Source organism: Stigmatopora argus, chromosome 15, assembly GCF_051989625.1.
Source record: "Stigmatopora argus isolate UIUO_Sarg chromosome 15, RoL_Sarg_1.0, whole genome shotgun sequence".
Classification (NCBI taxonomy): Eukaryota; Metazoa; Chordata; class Actinopteri; order Syngnathiformes; family Syngnathidae; genus Stigmatopora; species Stigmatopora argus.
The window spans coordinates 861583-877268 of NC_135401.1; the positions used below are offsets into that span (position 1 = coordinate 861583).

Sequence of the window (15686 nt, forward strand, 5' to 3'; positions counted from 1 at the left end):
GACGCTCCCCTACTTACGAACGTTTTTGCATTTTTTTGCGGTTTAGCGCGTTTTTATCGCATTGTCAGTTTATCAGATTTTTTTGCTGTTTTACGTATTTTTGCGTTTCCCTTTTTGCATTTTTTAAAAACTGTTTTTGTGCTTTCTGTTCTTTCACGTTTTTGCATTTTTCAGCTGAAGCTCTCCTCGTGACAAACCTGTTTTGATTTTCGGAAAGACCGTGTCTCCGAAAGATGCAAAAATCCAAATTTCTGCTTTTTTTGTGTGTCTTTGCTGGGACGGAAAGAAGATGGGAAGGCTTTTGTGTGTGTGTGTGTGGTGTAGAGGTGAAGAAGAATCCTCTTGACAGATGGATGGATGGAAAGCAAAGCAAAGCAAAGGCGGTAAAAAAGTCCCGCCGGGCAGCAACCATGTGAACCAGGTGTGATGGGAGGAAGGGGGAGGAGCTCAGGTGGGGTGGGGTGGGGGGAGCCAGATCAGTTCATGGCAGTGAGGCAGAGAACTGGTAAATAAACATATCTTTGGATACCTTTGACGGCAATGGATGTCCCCAAAAAATCCTTTCATTCTCCTCCAATGAAATCAATATGAAGACTGGCAGAAAGCAAATCGAGTAATCCCTCAATCTATCGCGGTTAATGTAGACGACAGGTGTCCAAAAGGCGGCCCGCGGGCCAAATGTGACCCGCCGCATCATTTTGTGTGGCCCGAGAAAGTAAATGATGAGTGCCAACTTTGTGTTTTATGATGAAATTCAAATGAAGATTGTGGATTATTTCCTGTGTTTCCTCATTTTAAATCAATCATTGCAAACAATTTGTACTCATTTGTATGTCCAAAAATGATCTATCGATTAGCACGGTCGAAAAAGCTGTCAATTTATTAATTGATTAATTTTGGCAGCCTAGTTGGTAGACATAATGGCCCTGTGGATGTCATCGAAACTACCACGTAGCCCCCGACAAAAAATGAGTTTGACACCCCTGATGTAGACCAAAAATGGCCGCCATAATCCAAAAATCGCCAAGTAGGGTCACCCCTATTATAACTACCTTTTTTTATTCAATGCTAAGTCCTAGTAGCAAGAGTAGCTTCTGTGTCCAAGTTTCAGCGTGGCTTTTCACATTTTTATGAACTTTTTATGAAGAAAAAAAATATAATAATAATTGCATAAAAAATCGTAGTGAATTCGCGATAATCGAGGGATTACTGTATTAAATGCAAAACCAAACAAAAGTCACGTCCAATCCCTTTGAAGTGGCAATCTGGCTCTAAATAAACAAATTTAGGACCAACCCTCCTATAATACTGTATTTAAAGAAAACAAAAACAGGTAAAATAAAATTAAAAAAAAGTTGTTGCTAGTACACGTCCAATCCATTTTAAGTGGGAGACTGGCAGTTCATTCACTGCTGACCTTCCCGCTTCCAATGAATTAAGTATGAATAAGCCCCTGCAATTTTTATTTAATTTTAGGACCCTCACATTTTCCACTAAATTCTCTCGTATTTTTGTATTCCTACTCGTTTGCCATATTTTTGTGGAAGGTAAATTCCGGTAGGAGGGGCTTAAAAAGACCCTTACATTGTAGCAGACCAAAACACGTTAGCTTCTTTGTCTATTTCAAGAGTAAAAGTCAGGCTGACTGCAGAGAAAGTCCAGGGTGTGGTTTTTAGAGGTTAAAAAAAACAACAAGGAGTAGACCTGACTTGACAGCACCGGTCGCTCTCTTTTTTTTTCGCGCTCCTTTCAGCCCACGACGGACGGCACGTGCCGAAATCCAAACGGAAGCGGCTCCCCCCCCCCCGCCGCCCCATTGGCCGAGCGGCTCCGGCCCGATTGGTTGTTGCTAAGCGGCGAGGGGAGCGAAAACAAGACGGCGTGGCTGGCCGCCAGCGACTCCTTGTTTTTCCTCCTCGCTACGTCCCGCCTCCTTTATGTGCGAGATAGAGAGAGAGAGAGCCCCACCCAAAGTGCCGCAGTGGCGCGGGACTCCTCGTCAAAGTCGTCCCCCCCAACCCCTTCGGTCAGCCGGCCCATTTTTTTTTAAAAAGGCGGGAAGCGACGGAAGAAAGTCACACTTTAAATGGCCGTGGCGTGACGATACGGCGACTCTTGGCGTCCCGGGGAGCTTTTTCCGTACGCTGGGCTGGTCCGCCGAAGTGGCTCGGGGTGCCGCCGTAAAAGTGACCAGGTTGCGCCAAATTCGTTTTGGTTGGCAGCCTGAAATTTAAAGCCAACAGTTGATCCTGGCCCCCAAAAAGTTCACTTTCTTGACGTTGGTTCGTTGGCCCCTCCCACTCCAAATGGATTGGTCGTTTTTGGATCACTTCCTATTGATTTGGAGGGACTTTCTTGTTTGTTTGTGATTTCCAGGTGACTTCCTGTTGTTTTTTTGGGACATTTCAAGGTCCTTTACAAACTCATTGGCTGCAATTGAAGGCGCCATTTTGTTGGCAGGGGGTGAATAAGCACATTTGTTTACTGATAGAAAAGGGAGCAAACTTATTTTTTGGAAAAAAAATGAAAACATTTACTGTAATCCCTTAAATGTGGTGGTTAATGTAGACCAGACATGGCCGCCGCGATAATAAAAAAAAATCGCAAATTAGGGTCACCCCTATTATTACTACCATTTTTAAAAAATTATTTAAAAAGAGTGGTCTCCTTATGAGTTTCAGCTCGGATTTTCACATTTTTATGAACTAAAAAAAAAAAAATAGCAGAAAAAAATTGCAAAGTAGTGAATTCGCGATAATCGAGGGATTACTGTAATTGTCTATGTACAGTATGAATGAGCTACAAAGTAGAACAACCCCGCCCCCTGTTGGGCCACTTCCGGCCCACGGGCCGTACCTTTGACACCCCTCTATTTTGTTATCAGTGCTCAATGTTTTTTTTTCTTGTTATTTATTTTTTAAAGAAACAACCTTTTTTTATCACCGAAGAAGCAGGCGCAAAACACTGCGGTGGGTTGGGCGGGGCCTGCGTAACTTTCTCCTCACTCAGCACGTGCTCCCCACGCGGCGGTATTTTTGTCGGCAGCCCCCGTCGCACGGCGACAAGCGGGCCCCGCTCCGCCATTGGCCCGAGCCGGTGGAAGGGAGGGGATTGGTCGCCCATCTCCCCGGGAAACGCGCCGTGGGTTTTATTTCAATGGGCCGTGTTTACCATGCGCTCTTTCTCACCTCCCGTTAGCGTTAGCGCTAGCGCGCTCGCTCGTCTCCGAGGAGCGACCGGGCGAGGCGCCGGGTAATTGGCGCGAGCCAGCGAGCTAGCCCCAGGCGCCGCGCTAACAAAGACGTTGACGAAGCTTTTCAAACTGGGAGGACTGGCGTGTGTTTTGGTGAGAGATCAAATGAATAAAAATGAAATAAATGGAGGGAAAAATTGTAGAAAAAAGTAGAAATCGCCAAGGCAAAAAAAATGCAGACAAAGAAGAAAAACAGGAAAAAATGGCCAGTAACATGAGATTAAAAAAAAGGCAAAACCTGCAAAAAAACCAACCAAATTAATTACAATAAAACTTTAAAAGTGCACTATATAATAACATTAAAACATTTGGGTGAGTAGTGGAACAAAAAATAAAAATAAAAGCCAGGAAAATCGTTAATAAAAACAAGTTTGAAAAATTTCTACGGTTTTCATTTTGGAGCAGTTTTTCATGTTTTTTTTTGTATTTCTATTTCCATCACGTGTTTACATTCTGCTTTGTTTTAAAGGTCTGTTGCCCTTTTAAAGGTGTTTTTGAGTGTTTTTTTCTTGGATTTTTGTTCCATTTTCTTCAATATTTGCTGCCAGTCATCCCACCCACTTCAAATTGGACGCCTCGCGCCTTTCACTGACTTAATTGGCCTAAACGTCTTTGGGGAGGAGTCATCGCTTGGTTGCGCTTTCAACTTTTCCCACCTCATCAATTATTTGGTGTCCACTTGTAAACACTGCATTTATTATTTTGATTCTTTTTTTGGCGGTTTGTGGTTTTACTCGGTTAGCGTGGCACCAAGCGGCTTCTTCTTTTTCTTTTTTTACGGCGACGCGGGGGGGGGGCAAGGGCGGGTCCTCAAGCCACTGCTTGGCAACAGCCAATCCGCTTCGGCTTTTTGCCAGGCGAAGGCAGCCAATGGAAATGGGATGCTTCATTTTTCTTTCTTTTTTTGTATTGGCGGCTAAGACAATGTTTTTCTTAGCAAGACTGGTGCCGGGAGCAAGACCCCCCTTCCCTCAAAAAAGGCGGGGGCGGTGATGTTGGTGTCTTTGATGGTGTTTTAGCGTGTTTGCCATTGTTTGAACTTTGCTAGCAAGGCTTGACTAATTGGATGACAACTTGACAAATGCCGTCGTCAAGGGATACAAATTGAAATCAATGTCAAGTTAAATATAGCTTTTGAAATGAATATCAAGAGACTGATTAAAAACAATACACATTTTAATGTTGTTCTTTATTAATCAAACCAATACAAGAAAATAGGACAAAATATTAAAATCACAACCAAAACTAGATGTAATAAAATTGTGAAATGATATGTTTTATGTAAAAAGATACAATTATGATAGTAATTAAATCAGAGTGAAGACTAGTAAAATATATCTTTTTAAATAGATTGAAATAGACCCAAAAAAATCATAAATACGCCCTTAATATTAGAAATTTACATGTTGTTCTTTATAAATCAGACCAAATAAAAAATTACAACAAAAACGAAGTAATAAAAATGTTAAATTACATTTTTTTATGTAAATAAAGATACAATAATGAAAAAAACTTTTAAAAATGGAGGAAATTAATAAAAAAAGGAGAAAAAAATAGAAGGAAATATACAAAAAAAATCAGAACCTAATGTTTTTAAAAAATAATCATAATTCGAGAAAGAAAAGAAAATGAATACCCCAAATAAATAAATAAAAATGTGACTATCTATTTTAATGTGAATAAAAACACAATGATAGTACAAATTCAGAACTGAAACAAACAAACAAAAAGAATAAGTGGGAAAAAGGAAGCAAATACTGAAAAAACATAAGCGTTGTGTTTTTTGAAGCGAAACTAAAAATGCAAATACATGTCGAAAAATATGATGGTGCGATTGTTTTGACGTTTTTTTTCCCGTGTGGCGCAGGTCTTTGGTGATCATCAGCACGTTGGACGGGCGCATCTCGGCGTTGGACCCTCACAATCACGGCCGCAAGCAGTGGGACCTGGACGTGGGTTCCGGCTGCCTGGTTTCGTCCAGCCTCAGCAAACCCGAGGTTAGTCGACCTTCCTTCGCTGCCGACACTCCCTTTTCAAATGGGTTGGACGTCCAGTCCCGTCGGTGGCAACCCATGAGTAAATAACAATTGCCAAGTCATCTTTTAAGCCAGTTGCGAATTCATTTGAATGTTAATGCATTGACTTCCATGGCAAGTTTGCCCCTTCCAAAATGGCCGCCACCGCAGTAGGGGCAAAAGAAGGCTTTTTCATGCTTCCGCAGTCGCTTGAAATGCCTTGAACGCGGCCATGTTGGCGGGGGGCGACGTTACCGTCAAAGCAATCTTAAAAGATGATTTCCTCAATTTACTGCCACACTCCCAGATCAAATGGATTGGACGTCTAGCAGTGATAAACCGATTGGCGGGGGAGAAGGCTGCTTGAAAATGTTTGTGTTTTTTTAACTCGTGGGTTGCTTTTGACACATGTCCACAATCCGTCTAAATGGATTGGACGTCCACTAGTGATGAGCTCATTTAATTGGACGGCAGAACTATGATTGGCCAGTTATGCCATATATAGAGCGAGATATCCTTTTGTACTTTGGAGGTCAAAGATGCATGTTTTTTTTTTTTCCCCACGGACCCCCACGAACTCGCTGCACTCGGAAGAGCGGCGCGGGCGTCAACGTCGCCTCCGCCGGGAAAGGCGCCGAGTCTCCCTCCCCCTCGTGAAGAGGCGCCGTTTCGCCCCCGGGGCTTTTCCGCTTTTGTTCCGCGCCGCCGAGGTTTTGCGTTGCGCGCACCGGCGCGGTCGGAGACGGCTTAAGTGCCGGCGAAAGCAGACGGCGCTCGAGATTGGCCAGGATTTTCACGGCGGTGTCCAATTTGTTTCCAAATGGGAGGACTGGCTGTGATCGAGATCAGGGGAAAAAAGATTGGCTTTTAAAATGTTTTTTTGTAGTAACTCGCTAGCTGCCATAGAGGGCGATAGATGTCCGATCCGTTTTCGCGGGAATCGAACAATCGCTGCCGACCCCCCGAGGAAATTGGGTTGGACGGCCGTCAATGGCATTTAGACATGATGAGTCAATAGCAGTTTTCTCAGTTGAAATGGATTTAATAGAAAAGTCAACGGAAGTGGACCAAAACAGGAAGTTAGTGCCCCAAAATGAACAGGAAGTGACCTATAAATCTCCCAAAATCAACAGGAAGTGGCGCAAAACCAACTGGAAGCCACTGGGGAAATTCCCCCAAATCCTCACAAAACGACCCAAAATCATCAGAGAACAAGCCCAAAGTGGTCCAAAATCAACAGGAAGTGACAACTGAACAGGAAGTGACCTGTAAATCTCCCAGAATCAACAGGAAGTGATCAAGTGCCACAAAACCAATTGGAAGCCCAGGAAGTGACCCAAAATCATCAGAAAGTGAGCCATAAAGTGCCCCAGAATCAACAGGAAGTGACCCAGAAATAAACAGGAAATGATCAAAGATGTACAGGAATCTCCCATAGCGACCAAAAATCAGCGAGAAGTGACCCACGAGTACCCAAAGAAAACAACAACAATGGACGCCATTGACAGCATTAGGCGGCCGATCCATTGAACGACTCTATTATTATTATTATTTATGAATGTAATTTTTTTTAACTATAACAAATTGTCCAATCGGCACCGCCACGGCCCAGCCCGGCATTCTGCTCGGTGATTAGGCTACGGTCGGGGAGGGCTCCGTCTCCGGCGCCGCCCCATTGGCTCTCCCTGCGACGCTCCGCGGGAGGAGGCAGCCAGTCACCTGCCGCCCCTCCCGCTCCCCCTGCCCATTTCTCGCCTCGCTCTTTATTTGAGCTCCACCAATGGAAAGCAGCTTTGTCTGCAGAAAAACAAATAGCCTTGCGTTTAGGGGGGGGTCAGGACGGGGGGTCTGTGGGAGGGGGGTTGGGTGAGGTCATGATGTCATCGCTCGAGAAATGAGACGCTCAAAAAGTGATAATATAATCATATTAACTCATTTTAATTTCATTCATAATGGCCACTGTGACTGGAATTTAAAAGATCATTTAATCAGAATTAGATGAACGCATTAGACACACTTCAAATGGATTGGGCGTCTAGCGCCCCCAGTGGCAGCCAATTATGAAGTCTTAAATTCCTTCCGTATGTGGGTGGAAAACGACCCGCGTAAAATATGAATTTTCTTTTGCAGTTTTTCACAGTTAAGGGGTTCAGGTTTTCCAATCTATTGCCATTTTTCATATTTTCTGGGAGAATTTTTAGGAATTTTTTGCATTCAGATGTCCAGGTTTTTGTAGTCTTTCAGACTTTGTAGTTTACTCACTATCTGTTATGTTATGTTATTTGCGATATTTCATTTTTTTGCAGTTCTTCTAGTTTTTTTTAACTGTTTCTGACGTATATTTTTGCGTGGGTGGGGTCAGTTTTTCAGTTGTTGTTTTTTCGGTTTGCCCCAAATATTTTCGGGGCTGAAATAGTAGTTGCCATAGAAACAAGCCCCCTCCCTGTGGCCAGGTGTTCGGCAGCAGGATGGTGATCCCGTCCCTGGACGGCGCCCTCTTCCAGTGGAACCGCGACCGCGAGAGCATGGAGGCGGTGCCTTTCAGCGTGGAGTCCCTGCTGGAGTCGTCGCACCGCGTTTCCGACGACACCGTCCTGGTGGGCGGCAAGGCCGTCACCACCTACGGCCTGGGCGCCCGCAGCGGCAAGGTAAGGCTTCCACGTCGGAAAACCCCGCCCACCCACCGACCCCGTCTGACCCAGACTCCACCCCCCAGCTCCTCTACATCTGCTCCGCCGGCGGCTGCAGCCGCTGGGGCGGCGACGAAACGGACGGCGAAGACGTGCTCCTCCTCCACCGGACCCAGAAGACGGTGCGAGCCATCCGGCCTCGCTCCGGAATCGAAAAGTACGCCGTTTTTCTCGCCAGCGCGGCGACGACGGCGTCCACGCTCATGGCTTTTTTTTTTCCCAGGTGGAACTTCAGCGTGGCGAATTTCGAGGTGAAGTTCCTCCCCGAGGCGCGCTCGCCCATCGACCTCTTGGAGGGGCGGGCCGGCGACGACGACCCCGCTCGCTGGGGGGCGCGGCGGAGAATCTTCCCGCGGGATTCCGCGGAGCGCCGCCCGGACCCGGTCATCAAAGTCTCCATCCCCGATTGGAAGGTGATGGCGTTCGGCGCCGCGCCGGATGGACGGCTGCTCTGGGAACATCAGGTGAGTCGCAGCAACGTTCCGCTCGGGCCCGCGAACGGCGTGGGGAGTCCCGGTGGGTAAATAATGTGGCCCCTCCCTCCAGTTCTGCACCCCCATCGCCTCCGCCTGGTTGGTGGAGCCGGGCAAAGTCTCCCCGATCAGCCTGTTCGACGACACGGCCTACGGCGAGCGCTCGGAAACGGAAGAGAGCGACGACGACCTCCGCGACGATCCCGGCCAATCCCAGGGCGCTTTGGGGTCCAGCGTGTACCTGGGTAACTACTAAATACATTCGTATAAGTTGTTTTTACTCATACAGACCTATTTTTTCTGGGTTCTCCGATCTCCTCCCACATCCCCAAAAACATGGATGCTAGTCTAATTGGATGCTAAATTGCCCCTGACTACAATTGCTGGTCTCTTTGTGCCCTGTGATTAGCTGGCCAACTAGTCAGGGTATCGATAGGCCACCGGAGAAAGAAATTCCTAACCCTAACCCACGGGTGTCAAAGTGGCGGCCCGGGGGCCAAATCTGGCCCGCCGCATCATTTAGTGCGGCCCGAAAAAGTAAATGATGAGTGCCGACTTTCTGTTTTAGGATAAAATTAAAATGAAGAGTATAGATGTATATTAAAATTTTCCCCCTTTTAAATCAATCATTGTCATTTTTTAATCCATTTTTTCTGTGTTTTTCGTTCAAAAATCATTTTGTAAAATCTAAAAATATATAGAAAAAAAAAGCTAAAATAAACATTCTTTTAGATCTATAAAAAAATGAATATTCAGGGCTTTTGATCCAGTTCTTTTAATCCATTTATAAATAAATAAAAATCTAAATATTCTATCTAAAATGGTCCGGCCCACGTGAAATCAAGTTGACGTTAAAGCGGCCCGCGAACCCACCCGAGTCTGACACCCTTGCCCTAACCCATTTATTTTCTCCTGTAAGGAATGTTCCAGGGTCAACTGTACCTCCAGTCCTCAGTGAGGATGTCCCAAAAGTTCCCGTCCAAAGCCATCGGGTCCCAGAAAGACGTGGTCCCTCTCCCCATCGTCAAGTGGAAGCCTCTCATACGTAAGTGAGCAGACCTTGGGGCGCCCCTCCCCCCCTATTTTTCGGACGGGCCGACCTTGACTCCCACCCTTGGTCCCCGCCGCCGCAGATTCCCCGTCCCGGACTCCGGCCCTGGTGGGCTCGGACGAGTTCGACAAGTGCCTGAACAACGACAAGTTCTCGCACGACGAGTACAGTAACGGCGCGCTGTCCATCCTGCAGTACCCCTACGGTGAGACCGCCCGGTCCCGTTTGCCAGCGTCCTCACTCACCGCCATGTTTTTTTCCCCGCAGACAATGGCTACTACTACCCTTACGCCAAGCGCTACCGGCCCAAGCGGGACAGCGCGGTCAGCGTGATCAAAAGAAGCGGTTCGCGACCCGAGCGTCCCAGGAACAAAGACCCTGTGCTGCTGCTGCCCTGGTGGAAGGAGATGCTGGGCACCATCGTCTTCTGCATCGCCGCCACCACTTACGTCGTCCGCAAGTTCTTCCACCCGTCGCCGCCCGTCGGCAACCGAGTAAGAAAAAAAAAACTCCAATTTGCTCCATTTCCATTCGTTCGCCGCCTTCCGTGGCGGCCAATGAGTTCATAGGGAACTTTAAAGGTCACCCGGGAAGGTTCAAAAATCAGCAGAAAGCAAAAAAAAATAGCGGCATAGAATCAATGTGTAGTTTGGGCGCCATCTGCTGGCCAAAATCCGCATTTCAGTTAAATTGTCCTTTGGTTTTTTTTGTTCCAAGCAACGAAAGGAGTCAGAAACGCAGTGCCAGACGGACAAGAGCGACCTGGAGGCGGTGGAATCCAACGAGCCGGCGCCCGAGGAGACACGCCCCGCCAAATACGTGTCCAGGTAACCAGGCCGCGCCTCCCACGGCAGGGGCGGGAGGGGGTTACCACGGCAATTGACGACGTGAACCCGCCCGCCTCCTCCCACAGGTACCTGACGGACTTTGAGCCCGTGCAGTGCCTCGGCCGCGGCGGCTTCGGCGTGGTCTTCCAAGCGCGAAACAAAGTGGACGACTGCAACTACGCCATCAAGAGGATCCGGCTGCCCGACAGGTAGGCCCCGCCCACCCCCGGCAACTCGCCGTGGTTTTAATTTTTCCCTCGTGGCACCGACCCGCCTTTAGGAAGGTGGCACGCGAGAAGGTGATGCGGGAGGTGAAGGCGCTGGCCAAGCTGGAGCACCCCGGCATCATCCGCTACTTCAACGCCTGGCAGGAGAGCCCCCCGGAGGGCTGGCAGGAAGAGATGGACCACAGGTGGCTGCAGGACAACAGGTGAGATGGATGCAAAAAATACATTGATTTGACCGCGAGTGGACCTAATGGGTTTTTTTGGCGGTCTTCCAGCGCCACCGAGTCACCCGCCAGCTTCCCGGACCACCCGGAGGCGCTGTCGGTCAAAGTGCCCGTGTTGGGATCGTGCTCGGGCGAGACGTCCTCGCTCCTGCTCCCGGACGCGCCCGACTCTACGGATCCCGGCTGGCCACGCCAGCCGCCGTGGCCGTCCGACTTGACCTCGTCCTCCTTCGAGGTGGTCTTCGAGGACTCGGCTCGAGACCGGGACCCGGAAGAGAGAGACCCGCTTTCCGGCGACGGCCCCGCGGACACGTCTGACGGCGGGGAGGACGCCGGGCGGTCCTCCGCCAACCCAGAGACGGAGAGCGGCCGGACCGCCTCTTCCTCAACCCCTCGACCCGATTGGCTGGCCCTGGCTCCGCCCCCGAACCCGGCTCCTCCCTCCCAGCGGCCGCAACCCTCTCCGAAGGTGAGATCTTCTTAAAATGAATAATAATTAAAAAAATAATAATCCCACTTTTAAAATCTTATTAAAAAAACATCTTAAAACAAAATAGATTTTCAGCTTCTTAAAATGAATAATTAAAAATAATAATAATAATTTTCCCACTTTTAAAATCTTATTAAAAACATCTTAAAACAAAATAGATTTTCAGCCCCCCCATTTTTCCCCACGTAATGTTCAAGGTCGACCTGAATAAAAATGTAAAAGAAATTCAAAAATATTGATAAATGCTCAATTTTGTCACCTACTGTATTTTCCGCACTATAATGCGCAACTAAAAGACTTATTAGTTCATTATTGTATTAGCTCAGCTCCATCTAGTGGCTGAATTACAAAATCGCCCACTATGATGCGCCTTATATATGGATCAAAATGAGGCCATTCATTGCAGGTGCATCTTATAGTGCGGGAAATATGGTAAATAACAATTGTTGTCGTTGTTGTTTTTCCGGCGCAGGTCTACCTGTACATCCAGATGCAACTGTGCCGCAAGGAAAACCTGAAGGACTGGATGTCTCGGCGCCGGCTCCCCGAGCAGAGGGAGCGCCCGCACTGCTTGGACATTTTCCTCCAGATCGCCGAGGCCGTGGACTTCCTGCACGCCAAGGGCCTCATGCACAGGGACCTCAAGGTAAGCGATCCTCCGCCCCCGCCCCAGGCGCTGACCTCCGACCCCTCCCAGTTCATTACATCTAGCCCCGCCCCTTCCAGCCTTCCAACATCTTCTTCACGGTGGACGACGTGGTGAAGGTGGGCGACCTGGGCCTGGTGACGGCCACGGAGCACGAGGAGGACGAGCGCCAACGCCAATGCTCTGCCCTCCCCTCGCCGCCGCCGCCACCGCCGCCGCTCCTCACGCGCCACACCGGGCAGGTCGGCACCAAACTCTACATGAGCCCCGAGCAGGTCAGTGAACGTTTCATTTTTTTTTTTTTTTTCCACTTGAAAAGCGGCACATCCCAATGTTAATTGTTGTGGCTCCTCCCCCTTCCAGCTTTCCGGACAATCGTACTCGCACAAAGTGGACATTTACTCTCTGGGCCTGATCCTCTTCGAGCTACTCTACCCTTTTCGGACGCAGATGGAAAGAGTCAGGGTGAGCGCCTCGTCGCCCATCTGCCGGACCTCCGTGGCCGGCCAAACGTTTTTCCCCCCCGTGAAACTTATGTCCTTTTTTTTGTGTCCTGCAGACGTTGACGGAGGTGCGCTCGCTGTGCTTCCCGGAGTCCTTCTCCAGAAACAACTCGGAAGAGGTTGGTGTTGCTTTGCCGTCCTCTAGTGGAAACGGGGAGTAATGGTAGTGGATTTTTCGAAAATTGAGCCTTATTATTGATGTAAATCCTCTAACGGTCCTCAAAAAGATGACCAACTAAACCAAGGGTGTCAGATTCGGGTTGGTTCGCGGGCCGCATTAATCTCAACTCGATTTCATGTGGGCCGGACCATTTTAGATATCATATTTAGATATATATTTTTATAAATGGATTAAAAGAACTGGATCAAAAGTCCTGAATATTCTGTTTTTTATAGATCTAAAAAAAGTAGTAAGGGAAAATCTCTTTTAATCATTATGTTCCATATTAAAGTGGAAAATAGTAAATATTTGTATATATTTTTAGATTTTACAAAACTATTTTTGAACTAAAAACACAGAAAAAAATGGATTAAAAAATGACAATGATTGATTTAAAAGGGGGAAAATCCGGAAATTTAATACTATACATCTATACTCTTCATTTGAATTTGATCCTAAAATAGAAAGTCGGCACTCATGATTGACTTTCCCGGGCCGCCCAAAATGATGCGGCGGGCCAGATTTGGCCCCCGGGCCGCTACTTTGACACCCGTGAACTAAACCCTTTAAGAATGATAAAACTCTTACAAATTTGATTGACAGATGTAAGAAACACCCAAAAATGGTAAGAACAAAATTATTTTGTCATTTTATTCATTATTTTTTCATTAAAAGCAGGCAAATATTCACAATAAGTGACCTCTGAAAGCTAATATTTATATTTTTGTACGGGAAATGGTCTCCTTAACATCAGAAAATGTTGCAAAGGTAACTTTCCTTCCTCTATTTGAAGTCAAATGCCAATTTTTTTTTTCAGAAGCCGTTGTCGGGCTTTCATGAAACGCCCTTCCCGTGCGTCGAAATGGGGCGGGGCCTATCCGGCAAAAGCGAAGACGACGTTTTGACGCTTTGTCTCTTTTTGCAGCTGGCCATGGTGCTGAGCATGCTGTCGCCGAGCCCCGGCCAGCGGCCCGAGGCGGCCGCCATCACCGGCCTGCCGCTCTTCCGCGAGCTGCCGTGCCCGCCGGCCGCCGCCCGCCAGCGCTCGCGCACCTACAGCGCCTCCTCCTCGTCTTCCTCGTCCTCCTCCTCGGGCAACGGGGGGGCGGGACGGACCCCCACCCGCCCCACCTGACGTCCCGCCCTTTTTAACTCTTTCCTCGTCGGAGTTTTAGCGCCCGTCGGCGAGAAGATTCGGAGAAGCGGAGGTTTGGTTCTCGTCCAATCGTCCGCCACTTTGGCAGGAATCGAGAGAAAATCATGCCATTTGACAAATTATTGAAAAAAACATGCAAGATTATTCAAAGGAATATAGAAACTAAACCTAAAAACAAGTTGTTTAAAAAAAACTACATTTTTTAGCCCCTTTGACGGTGCTAGATGTCCAACTGGTTCGGCCTGGGAGGGGTGAATGTTCATTGGCTGTCAGCTCTCCCACTTTAAATGGATTGGACGTCGAGTCCTGCCAAAATGCTTTGACATTGAGCAAGTAAGCTAGTTGGAATTTGTCCATTTGAATGGAGACTTTGACCCTTCCAAGATGGCCGCCACGTCGGTCAGAGGGGGCAAAAAAACGCCTTTTAAGTGCTCGGGTGGGGAATTGAAAGCAGTTTAGCGCCCGTAGACGTCCAATGTGCGTTTCAAGCGGGACGGCGGACAGCGTTCATTCGCTGCCAACCCTCCCACTCCAAACAGATGGGACACCTGTCGCCGTTAAAGAGGAAATAGCTTTGATCCGAGTTAACGCCTTAGCGCTCTTCGTTCCAGGACTCTTTTTTTTTTTCTTGGTTTTTGGATCTGCGCTTTTCCTCCCATCCGTCACCATGGCAGGCTCCGCCTCTTTTTTTTTCCCCATTTTTTTGCGGTTTTTCTCCGTTACCATTGCGCGCTCCAACTCAGGTACGACGAGAAGGAGAAGGAGAAGAAGAAGGAGAGAGGCCTTCAGCCGCGCATGCCTGATTTGAAAGACCAAAAAAAAAAGACTAACAGAACCTTCTCTGTTCCAGTTTGGAGTTTTTAGGGTTTTTTTTTTACCCCCAAGAAACCCACAAACAAACTAACTGAACCTTCTCCTCTGTCCAGTTTGGAGTTTTTTTGTTTTTTTTGTTTGTTTTTTCCTCAGGAGGATCTCGTTCCCGTCGGACTAAAAGACAGACTTTGACTACTGTTAGCACATGTCAACTTTTTTTTCAGAAGCAGTTGGATTTTAGGCTGTGAATCATGGAAAAAGTTGACCAATGGAGAGGGAGGAACTGTATTTTTATTTTATTCTGTCGTTATAGCATCGTACAAAGTTATGAGATTAGAATTGTAATATTAAGGGGTTTGAGTCTTTTCAATTTTTTTGCCCAAAACTTGTCACGTTAGGACCAAAAAAAAAACACCTTATTTTTTTCCAGGAAAGACATATTTTTCTTTGACTGTTATTATTTGTTCCAATTGTATTCAGATTGAATCCCAATGTTTGTCATTTAGATTTTTTGGGATTCAGGCGGGGCATTTGGACTGGAATATGCCGGATGTTTTGAACATTTAGTTGCCGTTTTTTTGTTGTTATTGTAGAGAATCGGTTGGAGGGGAGGAAAAAAAACGAAATAATCCGCATCCATGATTGTAAATATGTCAATTATTATTTTATTTTTTTGCTTTTTATTTATATTTCCATGCTGTCGATACAATCCATTTGGGGTTGGCCTTTATTAACGAGACTTCTTACAAGTCTGACTTTAATAAAACTGTTCAGGAAAACAGATTGGCTTATTTTGACATGATTTTATTGACATTTTTCTTGTTCATATTTCTTTTCAGTAACTTATTTTTCTATTCTTTGGTCAGGTACGCTGTGTGATAATAAAATCTGGCCATCAGGTAGTAGCAATGGATCATTTGACTTGGAATAAGAAGAAACTGCATTGTTATTCCATACCTGCAGAGGGCGCCAAAGACTTGCACTCCAGCAATGAAGGTAAACCTCAAACTTTTTCTGATATCTTTTTTTCTAATGCATTTGCGGCCATTTTAACGATGCAGTCAATACGGTAATTTTTCCTGACCTAAAATCGTCCTCAAATGAACAAGTGACCCATAATCAACCGGAAGAGACCCTAAATTGTCCCATATAAAACAG

The 15686-nt window shown here is 46.8% G+C and overlaps 1 protein-coding gene across 1 annotated transcript; it reads left to right on the forward strand.

The window, feature by feature from the left end:
* Window positions 1-5121: 5121 nt before the first annotated feature.
* eif2ak3 (eukaryotic translation initiation factor 2-alpha kinase 3) lies at window positions 5122-15309 on the forward strand. Its single transcript, XM_077620951.1, has 17 exons — window positions 5122-5250; window positions 7722-7916; window positions 7985-8115; window positions 8182-8422; window positions 8505-8676; window positions 9351-9476; window positions 9565-9687; window positions 9750-9976; window positions 10200-10309; window positions 10396-10518; window positions 10590-10739; window positions 10812-11229; window positions 11723-11896; window positions 11977-12171; window positions 12260-12361; window positions 12456-12518; window positions 13485-15309. Exons 2-17 carry the CDS (start codon window positions 7737-7739, stop codon window positions 13692-13694), a joined length of 2745 nt encoding a protein of 914 aa, XP_077477077.1. The 5' UTR covers window positions 5122-5250; window positions 7722-7736; the 3' UTR covers window positions 13695-15309.
* The last annotated feature ends 377 nt before the right edge of the window (window positions 15310-15686 follow it).

Excerpts from the sequence above, each read along its gene's own strand:
- eif2ak3 (XM_077620951.1), top strand. The coding sequence starts at position 7,737 with ATGGTGATCCCGTCCCTGGACGGCGCCCTCTTCCAGTGGAACCGCGAC. Across the intron at positions 9,977-10,199 it reads CGCCGCCCGTCGGCAACCGA|CAACGAAAGGAGTCAGAAAC; the intron begins GTAAGAAAAAAA and ends TTTTGTTCCAAG. Across the intron at positions 12,172-12,259 it reads TCTACATGAGCCCCGAGCAG|CTTTCCGGACAATCGTACTC; the intron begins GTCAGTGAACGT and ends TCCCCCTTCCAG.